Source organism: Spermophilus citellus (assembly GCF_964194105.1).
Source record: "Spermophilus citellus genome assembly, chromosome: 17".
Lineage (NCBI taxonomy): Eukaryota > Metazoa > Chordata > Mammalia > Rodentia > Sciuridae > Spermophilus > Spermophilus citellus.
In genome coordinates, this window is record NC_138199.1 from 36748445 (window position 1) to 36769163 (window position 20719).

At 45.4% G+C, this 20719-nt stretch overlaps 1 protein-coding gene across 2 annotated transcripts; it reads right to left on the reverse strand.

Moving 5' to 3' along the window:
- Nucleotides 1-4659: 4659 nt before the first annotated feature.
- On the reverse strand, nucleotides 4660-20071 carry RAD51D (RAD51 paralog D). 2 transcript variants are annotated; one of them, XM_081272073.1, is made up of 10 exons: nucleotides 19763-20071; nucleotides 19362-19423; nucleotides 19126-19244; nucleotides 13220-13301; nucleotides 12847-12981; nucleotides 12234-12329; nucleotides 11020-11110; nucleotides 10840-10910; nucleotides 7183-7350; nucleotides 4660-7021 (listed from the first exon to the last, which is right to left on the reverse strand). In XM_081272073.1, the coding sequence occupies exons 1-10, from the start codon at nucleotides 19842-19844 to the stop codon at nucleotides 6938-6940; spliced, it is 990 nt and encodes a 329-aa protein (XP_081128199.1). In that variant the 5' UTR covers nucleotides 19845-20071; the 3' UTR covers nucleotides 4660-6937. The 2 variants fall into 2 exon arrangements, with proteins under 2 accessions (XP_081128199.1, XP_081128200.1); XM_081272074.1 differs by lacking the exons at nucleotides 10840-10910; nucleotides 11020-11110.
- Between the last annotated feature and the right edge of the window lie 648 nt (nucleotides 20072-20719).

The window sequence follows — 20719 nt, forward strand, 5'->3', positions numbered from 1 at the left end:
TGTAAACTTGGTTTATGAACTGAGTGCTGAGTTCTGAAAGGGAGTGCATTTAATCCACTAATTGGACCCAGTAATTTGGAGTCTGGATCATGACATCCCATGGAAATCTTTCTCTGGGCCCTCTGGTCCATATTATGGCTAAATCATTGGAATACTGCTAAATAATGTGCATATCATTGAAGCGATGAGGCCTCGGAGCTGCATTTACCCATACTCCTCTTTTCTCCACCTTAGGCATTATCACCATCACTATTTTTCATCTTAATCGTGCCTTTCCACAGAGGCACCCCATAATATACCCATTGTGCAAGTAATCTGAAATCCTTTTCGGTGAGCAATAGTATTTAGTAGTAATAAAACACTAATTTGTCTACCAAGTGACATATTTATAGGAGCTGTTTACTTTGACATATTTTTATTATTTCTACTCATTTTGCTAAGTACTTTCCAATACATATTTATGAAGCACATGCCTTTCCCCAAACAGTAGTAAAAAAATAAATCTTAGTATTTCTTTTATTAGTAGCAAAAAGGCTTGTAAGTCCTAGTGCCCTGGTTTTTGTTAGTTCTGGCAAGAACTGGAAGAATTAATAGTGACTGAACACCTACTATGTGCCAGATTCTCTGCTGAAAGGTCACTTTACATAAATTACCTGTTTAATTCCCCTGAGATATATATTTTACCAATAAGGAAAATGTAATTCCCCTGCAACATAGATTTTACCAGTAGGACAGAGACATTATCTTGTCCAAGGAACTCAGCCAGGAAGGGCTTAGCAGGGTTTTGAACCTAGATCTTTTCCTGATTCCTAAATCCTGTATCATCGTTCTACTTCACTAGGCACCCCAGTGGAATTTCTCAGGACCTCATATATTCTGTAAAATACAGAGTATCCCTTTCTGAGACAGGCTGCAGAGGTTATGCCAGAATGGAACACTTAAACATACACAGGATGCTAGCCCTAATTTATTTATGGGTAAATTATGTATTAATTCCAAGGGAGTTATTCCCTAGGAAATCAGTGGTAGTATAGCTCCCAAAAAGAAGGACCCAGGGCTGGGGATGTGGCTTAAGCGGTAGCGCGCTCGCCTGGCATGCGCCCGGTCTGGGTTCGATCCTCAGCACCACATACAAACAAAGATGTTGTGTCCGCCGAAAACTAAACAATAAATATTAAAAATTCTCTCTCTCTCTCCTCCCTCCCTCCCTCCCGCCCCCTCTCTCTCTCTTTAAGAAGAAGAAGAAGAAGAAGAAGAAGAAGAAGAACCCAAACTGAAGCCATTCCTGAAAACAAGACTGGCCACATTGTTTGCAAGCACAGTATAAAATGAGGACCCTTGGTCAGAAATTCAAAATTACAAGATGGCCATAACACAGCTTTAAACTAAGTGCTGGGCCCTTCTGAGCAAGGTGTCCGGGATGACTGCACGGGTCACACCACCATGAAGCTGCCCTTCCTGGACAGAAGCTCTCACCAGTATCTCTAAGGCATCATGAGCCTCCCAATGATATGAGATTGAGTGCCTATGATACACCTGGTAATATGATATTACCTATGATATTTGGCACTTTACATAAGCTACATGACCCTAAAACAAGTCTATGAAATAGGCATTATTTTTCCCATTCCTCGGTGGATGAAACTATCTTCAAAAGGCCAAGTCACTCATCCACTGTCATAAAACAAGTAAATATCAGAGCTAAGACCAACTTTAGTTGAAATGTTAAAAATCCTGCTCCTTAGCTGGTCATGGTAGCACACACCAATAATCCCAGTGACTCAGGAGTCTGAGGCAGAAGGACTGCCAAGTTCAAGGCCAAACTCAACACTTAGGTGAGACCCTCAAAATTAATGAGACCCTGTCTCAAAATTTTAAAAAAGGTTGGGGATATTGCTTAGTAGTAAAGCACCCCTGGGTTTAATTCCCATTACCAAAAAGAAAAAAAAAAAATGTTCCTTGACTTTGTATCCTTTTCAGCACCAGTCTTTTGTCTTCTGGCAAAACATAAACATAAACTGAGGCTATAATGTCCAGAGACTATGAAGGATCCAGGGAAGCTGGGCACGACACGGTGGCATATGCCTGAATCCTAGCTGCTCGGGAGGCTAAGGCAGGAGGGTTGTGAATTCAAAGCCAGCCTTAGCAATTTAATGAGGCCCTAAGCAACTAAGTGAGACTCTGTCTCTAAATAAAATACAAAAAAGGGACTGGGGACGTGGGTCAGTGGTTAAGTGCTCCTGGGCTCAATCCCCTGTGCCTCTGTGCCCCTCACTGTGCCCATAAATAAAAGACACCAGGTGGGCTGGGGATGTGGCTCAAGCGGTAGCGTGCTCGCCGGGCATGCGCGTGGCCCTGGGTTCGATCCTCAGCACCATGTACAAATAAAAGATGTTGTGTCTGCCGAAAACTAAGAAATAAATATTAAAAAATTATCTCTCTCTCTCTCCCCTCTCTTTAAAAAAAAATAAAATAAAAAATAAAAGACACCAGGGAAGAAAAGGGACTTGAGCGTTACTCAAGGAGTCCATATGTGCTGCAGCTAAAGCACCTGTTCCAAGATTGGTGAGAAACACTAGAGGTGTTTGGGTTTTGTTTAGTTTTATGGAGGTAGGGGGATTGGGGGGTGGTATGGTGCCAGGGAGGGAACCCAGGGCCTCATGCATGCTGGGCAAGAATTCTACCAGAGCCACCTACCCTCCAAGTTCTAACTCAATGATAAAATATTGGAAAGGGCCTTCTAAAGTCAGAACAAGACAAGGATGATAGCTATTGTTGCTTCTACCTACAGAATACTGGAAGTTAATCTAACCAGTGCAGTGGATAAGAAAAAATGTTGAAAAGCATTCAGAAACTTTTTTTTATTTGTCCTGCTGTGTTGAGAATTGAACCAAAGGCCTTAAACATGCTAGGCAAGTACTCTACCACAGAGCTTCATCCTCAGCCCCCAGGGTCCCCTTTGATTCATTATATACCTAACTCTAAAAGGAAAATAAAGGGCGAGGGGCTGGGGATACAGCTCAGTGGTAGACTGCTTACCTAGCATGAATGAGGCCCTGGATTTAACCCTCAGTATCACAAGAGCCTCCTCTAATGCCCATTTTCCACACACAAAATTGCAGTTGTATCTCTACCCAGACAGTTCCATGTTAGAACACAGCAAAAACCTAGAGGGATATGCATCTAAATCCCTTATCTCCTTCTGGCTCATGTCTCAGGGATGCAAAGCCCCGTTGTTTTTTATTCAGCTTTATTTCTCCCTAAACCTCCACTTCTCTTTAATACTAATGATATCTGCCTTCTCCGAGTGTTTGTCACTCTGTCTTCCCTAGGGAAAATCAGAAAAAGCTGATAAAGTAGATCTCTGATCCAGAGTTTTATGGTGAGCTAAGCTGAAAGAGGTTAGGATATATGCAGCCTTTGCTGCTACCATGGCAAAATATGAAAAAGAATTTTTGTTAAAACACTTGCATATTTATAGCTGAAGGCAATGTGAAGTTGGGAAGAAGTGGGTTAGGCATCAGATAGATTCAAGTTTGGAGTCCTGTGCTATCACTTATTGGCTTTATGTCACGGAGCTCTCATTTACCATCTGTAAGATAGAAAGATTCCCTGTGTCACACAGCTGTTCTAATGTCACCATGAGTCACGTGTACAGGGCCTCAACAAACATAAGGGAGCCTGGATGAACTTGCCCTCTAGACTATGGCAGGCCCACCCAATGTCTGATTCCTCTACACTCTCCCTCCTTTCCAGTAGACCACAGCATTTGCTTCAGGAAAACCCACCCCCAGCCCCAGCTCCAGGGCTATTTCCTGGCTGATCTCAACCAATCACAGCAGCCCCACTTCCTCTGCCAGTTACTGAATTAGACATGGGTGTATGAAGCAATTCGACTAATCAGATAAAGAGTAAGTCAGCTTTGGTTAGAAGGAACTTCTGCATTTTCCTTGTTCTTCAAAGGACAAAAGTAGGTGATCCCTTTCTTGCTTGTAGATTTTGTCATATCTGGATTGATGCTCAGAGCAGTATCAATCCAGAGGGCAAGTTCTTTTGATGAGGGCAACAAGCTTTAAGACAAAATACAAAACGAGAACAGAGCGGAAAGGCCCTCTGCTACCAATCCTGGACTTCACATTATCAGAGATGAGTGACCTTGTTGATCCATCTTTAAGCCAGGTTTTAAAACTTGCAGTGCAAAGTGGCCTCAATAATACACAGAGGAGTGGGATGTAGCTCAGTGGGAGAGCACTTGCCTAGCATGCATGAGAATTTAATCCCCAGCACCAAAAAGAGGTGGTAGGCGGGGGACTTCTGCCTGACAGTCTTTAGTTAAAGTGCCATGCCCTCAGTGCTAGCACATAGTAGGAACTTAACATTAATTCCATCTTATTTCAAATAAAGGACATACCAGTCTCCTGTAGAGGGCTGTAAAAAATGACTATGGGAACTTAATGACTACTTAGATCAAGAAGACATTCCTGCATTCCTCCTTGGCCATCTTTAAAATGTGTTTAATCCCACTTATTTCATAAGCACCCATAAAATGGAAAAATAAGAGAAAAATTGACAGGGAGCTCTTGGAGTGGAGCTTGGGCTCCTGGGCAGACACATGAACAGAAAGTACAGGTGACTAGTACAGGGGAGCTATTATGAAAATCTAGCCCATGATTGGGACATAAGGGAGGATGTCAGGGTGGGTGTGCATCAGGCACTGTGAGGGACAAAGGCATGCACATAAGCCAAGGGAACAAAAGACTCCATGGCAGGAGAACCCACCTGCTGGAGGCCTTTTAAGAGCCTGCAGTGTGGTACAGCCAGGATGGAGAGTGGAGCAGCATGCAGGCAAGACAAAGGCCTAGTCTAGGAACAAGAGCCAAAGGGATAAAGCAGGCCACCCAGGTGCCTGCAGCAATGCTGCCTAGTGGCCTTGAGTAGCCAGGAATAGAACACTCTCCCATGGCTAGTGTGAGCACCTGGGCAAAGACTGTGCAGCTCAGCTGCAGCCACGCCCCGGAAGAAACACAACTATGAGGCTGGAAACTGCAAGGCCCCGTGGGGATAGCAACAGTCCTGACCTATGAACTAAGAGTCCCGGCGCAAGCCCTTGTTCTGCCCTGGGACTGCCACCTTTCCTTTAAGCCCCAAGTTCTTTTATAAATGACACGATGGGCCAGGTGATCTTTATATGCCCCTCAAACTGCACTTTTCGAGGGTTCTCAGTCAGGTAGGAAGTACCTAAACTCACACAGGGAACAGGACAAGTCTGCCCAGGACAGAGGGAGCAACCAGGCCACCTCGAATGCCATCTTCAACTGACAAGTAGCATCTGTCTGTAGTGCTGCACTGAGGAAAAACTGCAAAGTACTCCAAGTTCTACAGAAAAGAGTGGCTGCGATGGCTGATGATATCTGCCGTGGGCTCTGGATGCCCAAATGGCACCATGAAGGGCAGGGCTATGCCATTCCTAGCTTAATGCAGTGCTTCTTAGTATGACTCCAGGAAAGTGCCAACCAAAATGAAGATTGATTTTGTCCTAGGGTCTTCTGTAGGATCAAGAATCAGGGTTTAGACTCACCAATCCTGTCCTCACTCAGACACCCCTGTGCAGGCCTGCCGCTCATTGCTCATCCTCCCTGCTTGTTACTACCCGTTTCAGTCATCACCCATAAATGTCATATCTTCTAAGTGTAACTCTGACCCCCTTTTTCCTGCACCCAGGATACAACTGATTACACAACAGGTTCTCTAATCAAGAAGAGTAACCTTTAAAAAAAATGTGATGAGTACACAATCTTGATCATTTCTCTACTTCACCTTTTATTTTCCTTCCCCTGGCATGATCCTCCCCTCCCAGACAGGGTTATAGCTCTCAGACGAATGGCCACGGTAGTGGTATCAGATGAGGTGGGGTGGCTTTATTTCATACACTAAGGAACAAGGCTGTGGTACAGCTGGCAGGAAGAGGTGTAATTATATTGCATCTTGGAGCCACCAGCAATGAATTTCTGCATAAAAGACTAGGTTTGCCATGTATTATTTACACTAGCATCAATTTTCCCAGCTGGCTGTATTTATTGTGCAAATTCTCCTGTCTGTCTGTGGGCAAGGCCACGGTTCAGCACCTCTGGTTACTCTATACTATGGAAGGGCCCCACAGGGCACCATGCATATTAAACAAGTGGCTGGATTCACCAGGAGCAGGTCATTGCCTTCCTTCTTGTTAAATTATATCCCTGGGACAGCAGCAAGTGCACATTCTAGTCATGGTGATGCATGCAGGTATGTGAAACCAAATCAGCAGGAGCAAAGGAATAATCATTCTTTGGGGGCTTTACTGGGAGAAACTGAAAAACAACCTTGGGGGGGTGGTTCTGGAGCTCAGGGAATTGTCTTTTACATATACTTTTAAGAGCAGGACCTAGATGAAGAATTATTTTTGCATTTATGAGGTTATTTCCATCCAGTAACTCAGAGGCAGCTGAGGGGAAAGGAAGCCCATCCTACAGATGGAAAAACAGAGGCAAAAAAAGAGGAAGAGAGGGAGGCAAGCTAGTGGCTCTCTGGCCCCATCATTGTGCTAGGACTGAGCACAAGATCTGATGGTGATACACAGGAGTATTCTTCCATTTACTAGTATGGCCTCTGCAGTGATGCCCAGGGTGAACTCAGCTTCCATTGGAAATATAGAAAGTGGATGCAAAGGGAGGAAATGTGGCACCAGCATGGACCTGTGCATCCTCCACGGCAGCTTCCTCTTGGCCTGTGGCTCTAAGAGCCTCCATAGAGATTGAAGCTCAGGAAACTGAGCCGGTTCTTTGGGTCAGTCTGAGAACTTCTGCAGTCCCAGGTGCAGGCTGGCAGTAAACAGCAACATTACTAAGAAGGAAAGGTAGGGGACTGTGATGCCTCCTCCTGTCCTAATCAACAGCATCAGTCATGTCTGCTCTCCCTGAAACACTGGGCTCTGCTCTGGAGTCTCCCAGGTCCCAATGTCCACCACTTCCTGGAACCCTGTTGGCTGGAAGGGGAGACAGAGGGAAGGGTAAGTTGAGTTAAGCAACCCACGTGGGTAGACCTATTCCACAGTTTCAGCATCAGAGAATTCAGTAAGTCACTTGTGGGCATGGAAACCTCCCTCCAGGGCCCAAGATCACTGGCGCTCCCCTGGGGCTGGCTCACCTGACGTGGAGACTTGGTCAGACACACTGTGCGCTGGCTGCTGCCTGATGCTCCTGTACCCTCAATGATGTCCAGAAGAATTCGGGTGCTGGGCACAAAGCTCCAGGAACGTCCAAGAGCAGGTTTGAACTTACCACTGTCCCTGTCCCGGGTCATGTGGTTGGTCACCTGCAGAAAGGCTTATAGATCCATAATGCTAGTACAGAGGACATCTGCTCCTACTGCTTCAATTTATAGATGGGAAAAGTGAGGCCTGGCGTAGACAGATGACTCCCCCAAGGCTCTATAACTTCATGGCAGGTCTGGGACTAGATCATAGGGCTCCTGACCTGGACCCAGCTCTCTCTGCTAAAACCTTCAAGCCTAACCCCCAACTAGAAGGCAATGTGGCACCTTTTTTTTTTTGGGAAAAAGCAGTGCTAGACACACTTTCCCATAGGGAAGTTACTGGTGGGCTTGCAGCCACTGTACCCCCAACCCAGCAAATGGGCATCCAGAGACCATGTCCACCCAGCCCTTTGTAATATACCTGTGTGTTTATGGGGGCAAGAGGAGTTCTGTCTTTTTTTTTTTTTTTTTGGTGGTACTGGGTATTGAATCCAGGGCATCAGGCATGCTAGGCAAGCATTCTACCACTGAGCTATGCCCCCTGCCCTGAGAGAGTCGTCTGGTTTGATACCAGGGGCACTTAATCACTGAGTCACATCACATTTCCAGCCCTTTTTTTAAATGTTAATGTGCAAATATATTTCATACCCAAATTCATACAAGATGATTCAAATACTAGATGTACAATGATCTGTGACTGACTAAACAGACACATAAACAAGAAAGTTACAAGCACAGTGCAAGCATGAAAAAGCTGTTGAATTCCTGTTTTAAAACTGACTTTTCACCTAAACTACAGTTTCTGCGGCCCAAAGCAAAGTATAAATGTATTTGTATATGTTTGGGAAATAATAGTTTGACCTGGGGGCTGGGGATGTGGCTCAAGCGGTAGTTCGCTCGCCTGGCATGCGTGCGGCCCAGGTTCAATCCTCAGCACCACATACAAACAAAGATGTTGTGTCCGCCGAAAACTAAAAAATAAATATTTAAAAAAAAATAGTTTGACCTGTATTGGTCACTTGTGCTCTGATGGGGGACAGAAACCCTGTTTATTCACAGAAATATTTATAATATTCTTGATATTATTCATTTATATCTAAGTGGGATCATAAGCAAATATTTACATGCTAAATCATACCTTTCTTATCATTAACAATCAAGCCTTTAAAATGTGACCTCAGAAATATTTTCGAATAACATGAAAGAATAGCTAAAAGAACTGATATGAAAACAAGGTGTAGTGGTCCACATCTGTAATCCCAGTTACTTGTGAGGCTGAGGCAGGAGGATCAGAAGTTCCAGCCTAGCCTAGACAACTTAATGAGACCTTATCTCATAATAAAATTTAAAAAGGGCTGGACATGGGGCGGGGATTGTGGCTTAGTGGTAGAGCGCTTGCATAATATGTTTGAGGCACTGGGTTCTATCCTCAGTACCACATAAAAAAACAAATATAAATAAAATAAAATTATTTTAATAAGGGGGGTCCAGCATTTTTTATTTTGAGATAGGATCTCAATAAGTTGCTTAGGGCCTCACCAAATTGCTGAGGCTGGCCTCAAACTTGCAATCCTCCTTCCTTAGCCTCCCGAGTCACTGGGATTATAGGCATGCACAGCACAAGTTTTTGAATAGGAGTCCTAATCTGGTAGATCGGCTCCCATAGAGGCATGCAAGTGTGATAGCCCCTAGAGGCTAGGGCTTGTTCATCACTGAATCCCTACTGCCTATTCCGGAGTCTGGCACACAGAAGGTGCTTACAGACATCCAAAAGCCAGGAAAGCAAGGCCCCAAGAACTTGTATTTGAATAAAAGGATAGGAAAACAGATCCTTCTACACTGCCAGTGAGAATACAAATTAGTATAACCTTCCACAAAATGTGGAAATGTTGCCTCTAGACATTTATTTATTTATTTGGTGGGGGGGGGGGGTACTGTAGATTGAACACAGAGGTGCTTAACCACTGAGCCATATCCTCAGGCTTTTTAAAAATTTTATTTAGAGACAGGGTATCACTAGGTTGCTTAGGGCCTCGCTAAGTGGCTGAGGCTAGCCTGGAACTTGTGACCTTCTTGCCTCAGCCTCCCAAGCCACTGGGATTACAGGTGTGTGCCACCGTGCCTGGCCCATGAGTTATTTTTCATGGGCACAGAATTTCAGTTTTATAAGATGAAAACAGCCATGGAGATGGACAGTGATAAGGGTACATTACAAATGTATTTTATATCACTTATCTTAACATAATTTTAAAAACTGGGAAAAACATGCATAGCTCCTAGGAAGAATGTGAGTTGAAGGCCACCACAGTGAGAATCCATCTCAAAAAAAAAAAAAAAGAAAAAGAAAAACCTGCTAAAAATGCCAGTCTTAAAGATCTATGTAAGAACAAGGGAGATGGACTGAAATGGTTATTTTTTATGGTTTCTTAAACAAGTTTACTTTAGTTAGAAGGTTAGTTAAAAGTATAACTATAGCCGGGAGCAGCAATGCACACCTGTAATCCCAGCAGTTTGGGAGGCTGAGACAGGAAGATCGTGAATTCAAAGCCAGCCTCGGCAAGGGTGAGGTGCTCAGCAACTTAATGAGACCCTGTCTCTAATAAAATACACAATTGGGCTGGGGATGTGGCTCAGTGGTTGAATGCCCCTGAGTTCAATTCCTGGAAACCCCTCACCCCCCAAAAAAGTATAAATATATATGCAAAGAAAAAAGATTTTATGGAGATAAAATATAATTAACTTTCTGTGGATATGGAGATTGATTACAAGTTTGAATTTTATATTTAATTACTTTTATATTTAATTACTTTTTAAATCTTCCTATGAGAAGATTTATATATTTAATTACTTTTTAAATCTTCCTATGAGAAGCATGAAAACTGCTTCTAGCCAGGCATAATGGTGTATGCCTGTAATACCAGTGACCTGGGAGGCTGAGGCAGAAGGATGGCAAGTTTGAGGCCAGCCTCAATAACTTAGCAAGACCCTAATCTCGAAATAAATAAATAAATAAATAAAACAGAAAAAGGATGGGATGTGCCTTAGTGGTAGAGTGCCCCTGAGATCAATTCCCAGTAATAAAAAAAAAGAAAGAAAGAATGAAAACAAAAAACAAACTGCTTCCTAAGCAGAAAAAGTTACTTTAACAACAAAATGATCCATTTATAGGAAAAACTGGAGAAGGGAAAACCATAGGGACAGAAAAATTATGAGGTTGTCTGGGATCAAGGGACCTTTGGGTAGGATAACAATATTGGATACAACTGTATTTATTAGTCAAACTTCAAACAAGGAAGAGCTACTCTATGTAAATTATACCTCAATAAACATGACTTAAAAAAAGAAAAAGAAAAAGAAATTGGTTCCTAATCCTCCTGGCTACTAATGGTCCAGTTTCTTCCCTTTCAGTCCAGAGCTCCAGCTGACCTGGGGAAATTGGGCTATATCCCTTTCCTAAAGGGTTTACTCTGGGTTCAGAGCTGCCATTTAAGGGAAATGAGAGTTAGCTGTAACTGGAAATTAAGTTTGTAGGCTGAGCCTCTTCCTCACCACCACTGCCATGCTGAGCTCCCGGGCCAGGGTCTTCAGCTCTCGGGCCAGCTGCATCATCAAGGCCAAGCCTGAGGGAGGAGAAGCAGAGGACAAGGGATAGGGCTGGCCTGGGGCCAGACTCCAGAGTCAGGAGATGAGGGTCCATCCGCTCCCCTCAAGCTCTGCCACAGCACTCACCATCTCTCTGCTGACCTCCCAGAAGTGGGGAGACCACTGCAGTGACTGAGTCCACAATCACCACCTTCACAGTCCCCGAAGAACACCTCACCTGGAGGGATTTAGGGGAAGCAGCCACTATGAACCAGTGGCCTCTTGGGCAGGGCACCCGTTGCAGGACAAGCTTGCACATCCATCAGAAGCTAGTCAGAAACAAGCTCTCCATTCCAAGTAAGCTGCATGGGCATCACAGAATTCCAGCAACGCTTTCCCCGACCCAGCTGGGTGCCTAACAGACTTCACTGAAGACTTGGGTGGGCAGAGGGGGTTTAAATCACAGGATGTGGCAAATGCTCCTTCATAAATTCCCATTCAGAGGACTGTGGTCAGCTCTGGGTTCTCTCACGTCCTGTCTCCCACCAACCATCCTCTTAGGACCTTTCTCCTTTTCTGACTCACTCCTCATCTCTCTCCTACTCACTTCCACCCCAAATTCCCAACTTCATTCACTGAAGAGTTTGCTTTCTCTTTATTTCATTGCCTCTTTCTAGATCATTCCTCCAAAGCCTCCTTTCCCATAGCTAAAGTTCCAAATAAAGACAGCTCTTTAAGAAGAGCTCTGATGCCATCTTTCAAACCACAAGCATTAACATCCTCCTGGTTCCTTGGGCCTAGGTTGTGTTCCAGGATTCCTTTCTCTTCTCCCTTACTTCTTATATTCTGATTCTGTTTCTACAACACTGGCCTGAATGTGGATGTGGATGTGTGAAGAGAAGACACTTGAGGGTATAGCAGCCACTTAGCAATCATGAGGGGATGAACAAGAGAATCAGACACACAGCCTCGTGCCCTGATGTTCTGGAGTGGCCAACCTCCATAACTCATGTGAGATAATTAGATGTCCTCAAAGTTCAAGTCTGTCAAACAATCTCTATTACTTGCAGCTGAAATCATTCCTAATTGGTTTTAGTGAGGAATGCAGAGATGAAGAGACGAATACAACATAATCCTTGTATTCAAGGAAATTACTGTTTAGCAGGGATGGGGAATATGTAAACAATAAGGCATATGAAATAAGTACTAAGGAATTCCACTTTGGGAGTGGCACACACAGCTGACGTCATCAGATTGTACATATGCATTCCCAAAGAGAGTCTGTAATAGGATACCTGCCCACATACAGACGGCACCTGGAGAGCTGAGTAAAGCAGGGAAGGGCAGGACAGAAGCCTCACCTGTTGGGTCACAGTGCCTCGGAGGTCCTGCAGCACATCCAGCATCTGAAAGATGTCAAATGCATGCACCACCTGGATCCTCTGGAGAGCTCTTGCCTGTAGGGATGGGAGAGAAATGTAGAGGCTTGGGATAGATGGATCAGGGGGCTGAGGAAGGTGATGAAGAGGAATTATAAGGCTGAGAAGGGGAAGAGGCACTCAGACACAAACACTCAGGTCCAGAATGGCAACTGGGTTTTGTCCAAGGGGCTAGATCTGCCTGGGTATTGAACTATAACATATTTGCAACTTGGTGGGAAAGAGATACAACTGATTGATGATATCTGCCATGGGCAAGAAATGGGCTGGAAACAGATGTTGGGTGATTGCCAGCTCTGATTAGAATATGCAAGGAGCTGGGAGGGATTCCTGGAAGAACTGTCCCAGTGGCATGCAAGCTGGGAAGATGACACTAACAGGGCAAGCTTGAGGGACACAGGAAGTATCAACAGAACCTCAAATTTCAAAGCAAGAAATGACTGTTCACTGAAACAGCCCACATTTTTGCAGTGTAAGGGACAATAGGGTCTTCTAGTCAAGAGTCTCACAGGAACCCAACCGTCCAGCCCCTTACCTGTTCCTCTTCATCCTGGGTCCTAGGCTGAAGTAGCTGGAGGAGGCGGGAAGCTGTCAGCCCTCCATTAGAATCAATGTATAGGACGTTTTGCTGCAGGCCATGGGACACATTTGCAGCCACACAAAGACATACCTTAAGAGAGAATGGGCCATCAGGTGAACCTGAGCCCTCAGAGAGGGAAGGTCTAGAAACAAAGCTCATTTTGTCCAGATTTCAGAGGCACAAACCACCTAAGTCCAAGCCCACCTCTCATCACCCATCTTGCCTCTTTTGACTCCTGAACCCATGAAGACACTGGTGGAAGCCCCACACAGATCCAGGACTAGGCACCCACCTCTACCAGTCTTCCTGGCTGCTGCCTCACACATACCTGGGTTTTGCCACTACCTGGGCCTCCTACAATTTCAGTCACTTCTCCTGTATACAGACCAGCATCAAGCAGTTTGTCCAAGCTGATGGCAGAAGACAAATCAATCATGAGGTTAGGTGGGGGGGGGGGGAAGAGAAGAAAAGACCTTCCTTCCAAGCACTGGTTCTGTTCAGAGATGTCCCAGTCATCTCTGGCTAGGAGCTCCTCTCTCTAGCAGAGCAAAAGCTTTTAATTTTTATTAGGTACAATTTATCATTTTTTTTGACAGTGCTGTGTGAATTTTTTTAATGGATTATACTTCTAGTGTCAAGTCTAAGGCTTTTGCCTAGCCTCAGATCCCCAAGATTTTTCTAAAAGCTAAATAAATTTATGTTTTACATTTAAATTGATGATCCATCTTTAGTCTTTTCCCCCCCCCCTTTTTTCTTTTTTGGTACCAGGGACTGAACCCAAGGATGCTTAATCAAGGAACCACATCCACAGCCCTTTTTATTTAGATGGGGTCTTGCTAGGTTGCTTAGAGCCTCACTAAGTTGCTGAGTCTGGCTTTGAACTCATAATTCTCCTGCCTCAGCCTCCCGAGTCACTGGGATTACAGGTGTCTGCCACCATGCCTGGCTCATTTTTAGTCAATTTTTATATCAAGTATGAAATTTAGATTTTTTATGTCCAACAGCTCCAGTATAATTTGTTTAAAAGGCTATCTTTCCTTCTTGCTTCTGTATCTTTGTCAAAATAATTAAAAAAAATTTTTTTTTAGTTGGCGATGGATCTCCATTTCATTTACTTATATGTGGTTCTGAGAATTGGACCCAGCGCCCCACACATGCCAGGCAAGTGCTCTACCTGAGCCACAACCCCAACTTGAGTCATTCATTTTTTATCTCTCTCATCAGCAATTTTTAATTTCTCACAGGCAAATCCTACACAATCTTTTGACTCATACGTAAGTATTTCATTTTCTTTGGTGCAACTCTAAATGGTATTGTTTTTAATTTCAGTTTCCACATGTTCATTGAGAATATAAAGAAATGCAATTGATTTTTATGTGATGTTGTACTCCACAACCTTGCTGAACTCCATTATTTGTTCTAGGAGTTTGTAATTATCTGCTTGTTTGTCTCCCTCATCTGGTAAGAGCACCCTGGGGCAAGGACCAGACCTTGTGCCTGCTACATCACCAACATTAGCACATGCCCCAGACCTGAGAGGCACACAATAAAGGTTACTAGAGAAATTATAATAGAACAAGGCTGTTGTTTTATTTAGTTCCTGTATAGTCAACACTCAGGCTCTGCAAGCCTTGGGATAAACTTTAAGAAGCAGACAATTCCTAAGCCAGGTTCTGTCCTTGTACCACCATAAAACAGATCACCCTCCTTGCCCTGCCTGGTATGGGGCTGAAGCTTCATCTGAGCCACAGCCTGTACCACATGCATCCCTTTTCTGATGCTGCAATCATCTTCACAGACTCCAGGCCTCTGAAAATGGTTCTTTTTTTTTTTTTTTTTTTTTTTTTTTAAAGAGAGAGTGAGAGAGGGGAGAGGGGGAGAGAGAATTTTTAATATTTATTTATTTTTTTTAGTTCTCAGCGGACACAACATCTTTGTTGGTATGTGGTGGTGAGGATCGAACCTGGGCCGCACGCATGCCAGGCGAGCGCGCTACCACTTGAGCCACATCCCCAGCCCCTGAAAATGGTTCTTAAAGACCTCCCATGACCTACCTGTGACCTGCAACCTGCAACATGTCAGGCAGCACTCTAGTATTTGTCCCTTCTATTTCAAACCCAGGGACCACAGGTTTCTGCCAGTAAAAATCCTTCTGGTTAACACTCTAGCCTTATGGCTTCTTGGAATAACTGTGCTCACACCGTCTCTGTTTAACAAGCACCTGTTTAATACACATCCAAGCTCCACCACTCCTGGATCCCATCCCTCCCACTAAGATCTGGGAACTCCAGTTTCATTCCATTGTGGTCACCAGATCAGCAGTATCTGCCACACTCCAGAATGGCTAGAAATGCAAGATCCCGTTTCCCCTATCTTGACCTACTGATCAAATATTCTGGCAGTGGACCCACATCTAGGTTTCAATAAGAACTCCAGGTGATTTTGATGCATTTTACTAGTCATTCTCAATCCTTCCCATTATGGGGAAAGGTTTTGTTTTTGTTTGAGATGGGGTCTTGCCATGTTGCTTACAGGTCTCAAAGTTGGGGGCTCAAGCAATCTTACTACCTAAGCCTCTGGGGTAGCTGGGACTACAGGGGCATACCATCACACTTATCTTCCAGGGAAGTGTTATGTTGTGGGTTTTTTTTTTTTTTTTTTTTTTTTTTTTGGAGGTGCTGGGAATTGAACCCAGGGCCATGCACATGCTAGGCAAGCACTCTACCAACTTAGCTATATCCGCAGCCTGTTTTTTTTTTTTTCCCCCATTATTGGTTGTTTGTTTTCTTTTTTTTTGGTGGGGGTGGGTAACAGGGGATTAAATATGGGCACTTAACCACTGAGCTACACGCCCAGCCCTTTTTTGTTTTTTGACATGCCAGGCAGCACTCTTGTAATTGTCCCACTTTAGCAAGGCATTTGCTAAAGTTGCTTTAGGGCCATGCTAAATTTCTGAGGCTGGCCTCAAACTTGTCATCCTCCTGCCTCAGCCTTCCAAATCACTGGGACTACAGATGTGCCACCACACCTGGCTCCAGGGAAGTTTTTAAAAAGATGCCTTTATCAGCAGTTCCTCAAACTTATCCGCCCACTAGAGTCAGATGGGAGTTTCAAAAACAAAAATAAAAACACTGATGCCTGGGTCCCACCCCCAGGGAATACTATTGGTCTCGGGGGAGGCTTGTGCTTTGGGATGTTGATAAGTTCCCCAGGGGATTCTAATGCACAGACAAGTTTAGGAATCACTGGCTTAGATCAATTAAGTTAGAATTTGTAGAAGTGAGACCTAAGCATGAGTTTCTTTTTGAGTCACCCAGGCAATTCTAATGTGCAGCCAGGATTCAATCAGTGGGCTTAACTCTAGTCAAGAACCAACCACATCCTTGGTTGCCTTGTTCAGCCTACATGAGCTATTCCTAAATCCACCTGTGTTCCTTTCCATGTTTCCTCCAATTATGTAGAGGACCTTCCTACCAATATATTCCATATCCCTCTAGCAGCACAGCAGCATGAAAAAGAACCCCTGGCCACCACTGCCTAGAATGCCAGTGATTGCTGGGGTTTATCCTCTATCTTTTCCTCTGAATTACCTTTCAATCACTCTTTCAATTATTCATTCAAACATCACCTGAATCCCTCATATTTCCTGAAGGCCTTATTATAAAATGAGGGGGTACAGAGAAATGAACAGAAAAAGCTCTTGCTTGAATGGAACCACCTTCTCTCTGATGAATCTAGTTTTTCCAAGGTACATTACCTTCTCTATTACTCTGCCAAGATTCACACTGCCCACAGCACAAAGGCTCTGAGAACACTTACAACAAAGAAACCTGCTTAACTGGAGTCAATCAGGCATTTCTCAAACTTCTGACATAGGAATTCCCTCCCCGAAGCCAAGTTTTAAAGTTATATCCATTAACTGCCCACGGTGCACTGGGAGGAGGTCATCTTTGATTCTTCATATCTGTATCCTACCTGTTAGTATAATTCTTCTTCAGTATGTTGCCAAATCTCACTTGTCCTGGATCAGACTCATACACCCTGCATCGGCACCACCAGACCCCTGCTTGGTCTTTCTCAGTTCATCTACCCTGCACAGCTCTACCCCACTGCCTGGAACTCTACTTTCACAATGGCCTCCCACCTCGAAGAAGGCAACACAGCAGATCAGTTAGGCTGTTAGGACCTCAAGTGCCCAGTCTGGTAAAGTAAGATCTTCAGCAAATCATTTAACCCGAGTCACAATTTATTCATCAAGAAAATGATTTTTTTTTTTTTTTTGGTACAGGGTATTAAACCCAGGTGCTCTTTACCACAGAGCTATACCCCTTTTTATTTTGAAACAGGGTCTCCCTAAGTTGCCAGGCTGACTTTGAGCTTGCAATTTTCCTGCCTCAGCCTCCCAAGTAGCTGGGATTACTGATGTGCATCACCGAGCCCAGCTAAAATGATGATTTTAAAGGCAATGCACTCACTCAATAGTGGTTGTGAAGAACAAATGACATAATGTATCAGGAATTGCTAAGCACTCGGGGAAAGTCCATCTATTCCTCAAGGCCAAGACCCTGCTTCTCCAGGGTCTTCCTGCACTCTGATCTGCACCTGCTAGTAACCTATCAGCTTGCCATTCGACTGCTCCCTCTGTGTATGTTGGTTTAAAAGCTTCTGAAGCCCAGAGGCCAATCTGCTTCCTGTTAATCACTCCCTCCGTGGGGCTGCTTCCCTGTGTGCATCCACATGTCTTCTATTCATGTTTTCCTCCTATACACACTATATGCCATACTCCTAAGAGCAGGAGCCTTGCCTCACTCGCATATGTATTCTCTGCATGTGTCTGGCACCCACTAGTTTGGATTACAAACTCATACCCCAAACCAGTGAGAGCAAGCACCATGCTGTATGAACCTTGCCAACAGAATGTGTTATGGAAACAGTAAGGGCCAGCCAGACCAATCCAAAGGCCTTTGTGGTGGCAGAGCTATTCATCAAGCTCTGCACAAACAGGCCAGAAGAGAGATCAGACTTACTTGGCCAGAAAGCGCCTGTTGTCTTCCAAGTCTTTTCTAACCTAAAAGACATGGCACAATGTAACTGCTCCTTCTGGTGAGCTCCCCTGTTCTCTATGACTGCAGAGTGTGGCAAAGGCACCAGGTTCTGGGTCAGATACCCGTGGACTTGAGCCTTATCTCTGCTACTTGCTCTTCTTAGGCTAATGCAAGGGGAACTAACAATCTCTAACTTGCAGTTTCACTGGAGAGATATCCTATAGGCAGCGACTACATGCACAAGCTCTAGGTAAATGTTAATCCTGCTCTGTTCTCTCTCGCCCTACCTTTAAGTGACATGGAAGGTAGGGCGGATTCTAATATGCTGAATAACAATGAGAGGCTAGGGACATCCTACCCGCCCTCCTTCACTAGCAATTGAAATAAGGGGCACTCCATCTCTGAGCTAAATCCTCAGACCATTTTATTTTTTATTTTGAGACAGGGTCTGGCTAAATTGCCCAGCTGGCCTTGAACTTGTGAATCTTCCACCTCTGCCTCCCAAGTAGCTGGGATTACAAACCTGGGCCACTGTGCCCAGCTGATACTGCAGACATCTTTTTTTTTTTTTTTTAAAGAGAGAGGGAGGGAGAGAGAGAGAGAGAGAAAAAGAGAGAGAGAGAGAGAGAGAGAGAGAGAGAGAGAGAGAGAGAATTTTTAATATTTATTTTTTAGTTCTCGGCGGACACAACATCTTTGTTTGTATGTGGTGCTGAGGATCGAACCCGGGCCGCACGCATGCTAGGTGAGCGCGCTACCGCTGAGCCACATCCCCAGCCCACTGCAGACATCTTGTATTGTTTGGCAGCAGTTCTTACCAAGGGTAATTTTCCACGCAAGGGACATTTAGCCATGTCTGGAGACATTTTTGATTGTCACAACTGCAGGGAGGGGAGGTACTACTGGCATCTGGTGGGTAGAGGTCAGGCATACTGCTAGACATATTCCAAAGCACAGCACAGCCCCCACCCCAATAAATAATTACCTGTCCTAGAGTATCAATAGTGTTAAGGTTGAGAAACCCTATAACCTTGTTCTAAGATAAAAGAACTCAGAAGTCCCAATGCCTCTCCTTCACATCTGTCTATATACTGCTCCCACTCCAGCCTTCAAAAACCCTGCTCTCTCTTGATCCAAGCACTGAACGTTCTTCTATCTCTCGCTTTTTTATCCAAATACATGTACAAACCTTCCAATGCCGGTGGACAGAATGGCAGTGGAGGTCTTCATTTCCTCATAGAGATCCGCGCCATTGGAGGGGAAAGCTGAGAACTGAGCCAGCAACACACGCCTCAGGGCAACCAGGGCCTGCCAAAGGGGTAGGCACTCAGACCACTCAGTACCGAGCCACCCACGGGGCTTCCCAGGTCCTCACTGGAACTCACTGCTCCCGAGGCTTAAGGGGCGTGGAGATCTCGAGCTCACCTTGTATGACAAGCTACACTTCTGAGCTACCTCCTCCAGGTCTGCCGCAGCCAGGTCCACCACTAAAAACAAAACACGTGCAGGTGGTTGTCGCCCCGGCAGCCCGGGCTTCCCGCATTGGTTTCCCTGCTCTGTGATTCGGGGGTGCACTCTGCCTCCGCGCAGGCAGTCTCAGGAGGCCTGCGTGAAGTCTCAGCCATTGGGCCTGGCACACAGTAGGGCTCCTCCCCGGGGCCCGGGTTTGGCTCCCGCACTCCCAACCTTTCCAGAAGTGTATGGGGAGTGGCCCTTCAGTGAGAGGGCAGCACCCCCTGCGGGTATGGCAGGGGACGCGGGTCCCCAGGCTGTGCCCAGGCTGTGTGCTGGGCGCGCGGCTGCCGGACACGCGCCCACACGGTCACCTGTCTTGATGCCGCGGCTTTTCAGAAGCTGGACCATCTCCTGGGTGAGGCCCGGGCACAGTCCAGCTCTGAGCACGCCCATGTCCCTGCAGGCCGGGGACAATCCGACGGGCTCCGGCACTGTTCGTCACGTGGGTACCGCGGGACCCTCTCTAGACGCCGCTTCGCATCCGCTTTCGGGAGAGGGCCCTGGCGCGCCGACTGCGCAAGGAGGAGGCAAGGCAGCAGGAAAGCAGGGGGAGGCCCACCTGCCCTCCAGGATCGCCTGGGACTCCCGGCGCCCTGGGCCCGCTCTCCTCCGCTTCCGGATTCCCGGCTCGCGCGCGACGTGAGCTTGGCCTACAGCGCCATCTGCTGGCAGCACGGGCAGATCCACGACGGAGAACCTAGCCGGACCCGGGCGCCCAGTTCCTGTTCCCATGAGCAGCGGGACTCTGCCTGCCACTCGACTCTGGGCGCTAGGAGCCTCCCACATTCAGCTGCATTCGGCTCCCAACTTCTTCCCCAACACACACGCCAACCTTCTAAAGAAGGTTGAACTCCAGCTTCTGTTTCAAACGCTGGGGACACAAAGTTAAGCAAGGTAGACAATCCCATCCCCTTAAGGAGTTTACATATTATTGAGGGAGACTGACAAGGAAAAGGAATCAAAGACATCAATCAGATCCTTACAGATTACATAACAGGTGCTAAGATGCAGCAAAGTGCATCGAAGTCACCTGCTTCTCTGTATTTTCCCAAAATTCTTTCTTGTGTGTGTGGGGGTGGAAGGGGTGGGTTGACTGTGGAACCTCAAGTACATATGAGACACAAAAATATAATTTGGCATTTTGAAATGGCCTTTGGTTTGCCACATCCACTGGAAGAAATAAAACATTTTCACAAATCTATGAGGGAGGTGTTATTTGTATCCACATTTTATAGGTGAGGAAACTGAGGCTCAGAAAAGTCACTTAG

Bases quoted from the DNA above. Each gene is read 5' to 3' on its own strand.
- RAD51D (XM_081272073.1), bottom strand. From the start codon at position 19,844: ATGGGCGTGCTCAGAGCTGGACTGTGCCCGGGCCTCACCCAGGAGATG. The intron at 19,424-19,762 runs GTGACCGTGTGG...TTTTGTTTTTAG, and splicing joins AAGCCGCGGCATCAAGACAG to TGGTGGACCTGGCTGCGGCA. The intron at 7,022-7,182 runs GTGAGCCAGCCC...CTCCCCTTCCAG, and splicing joins TGACCAAGTCTCCACGTCAG to CCAACAGGGTTCCAGGAAGT.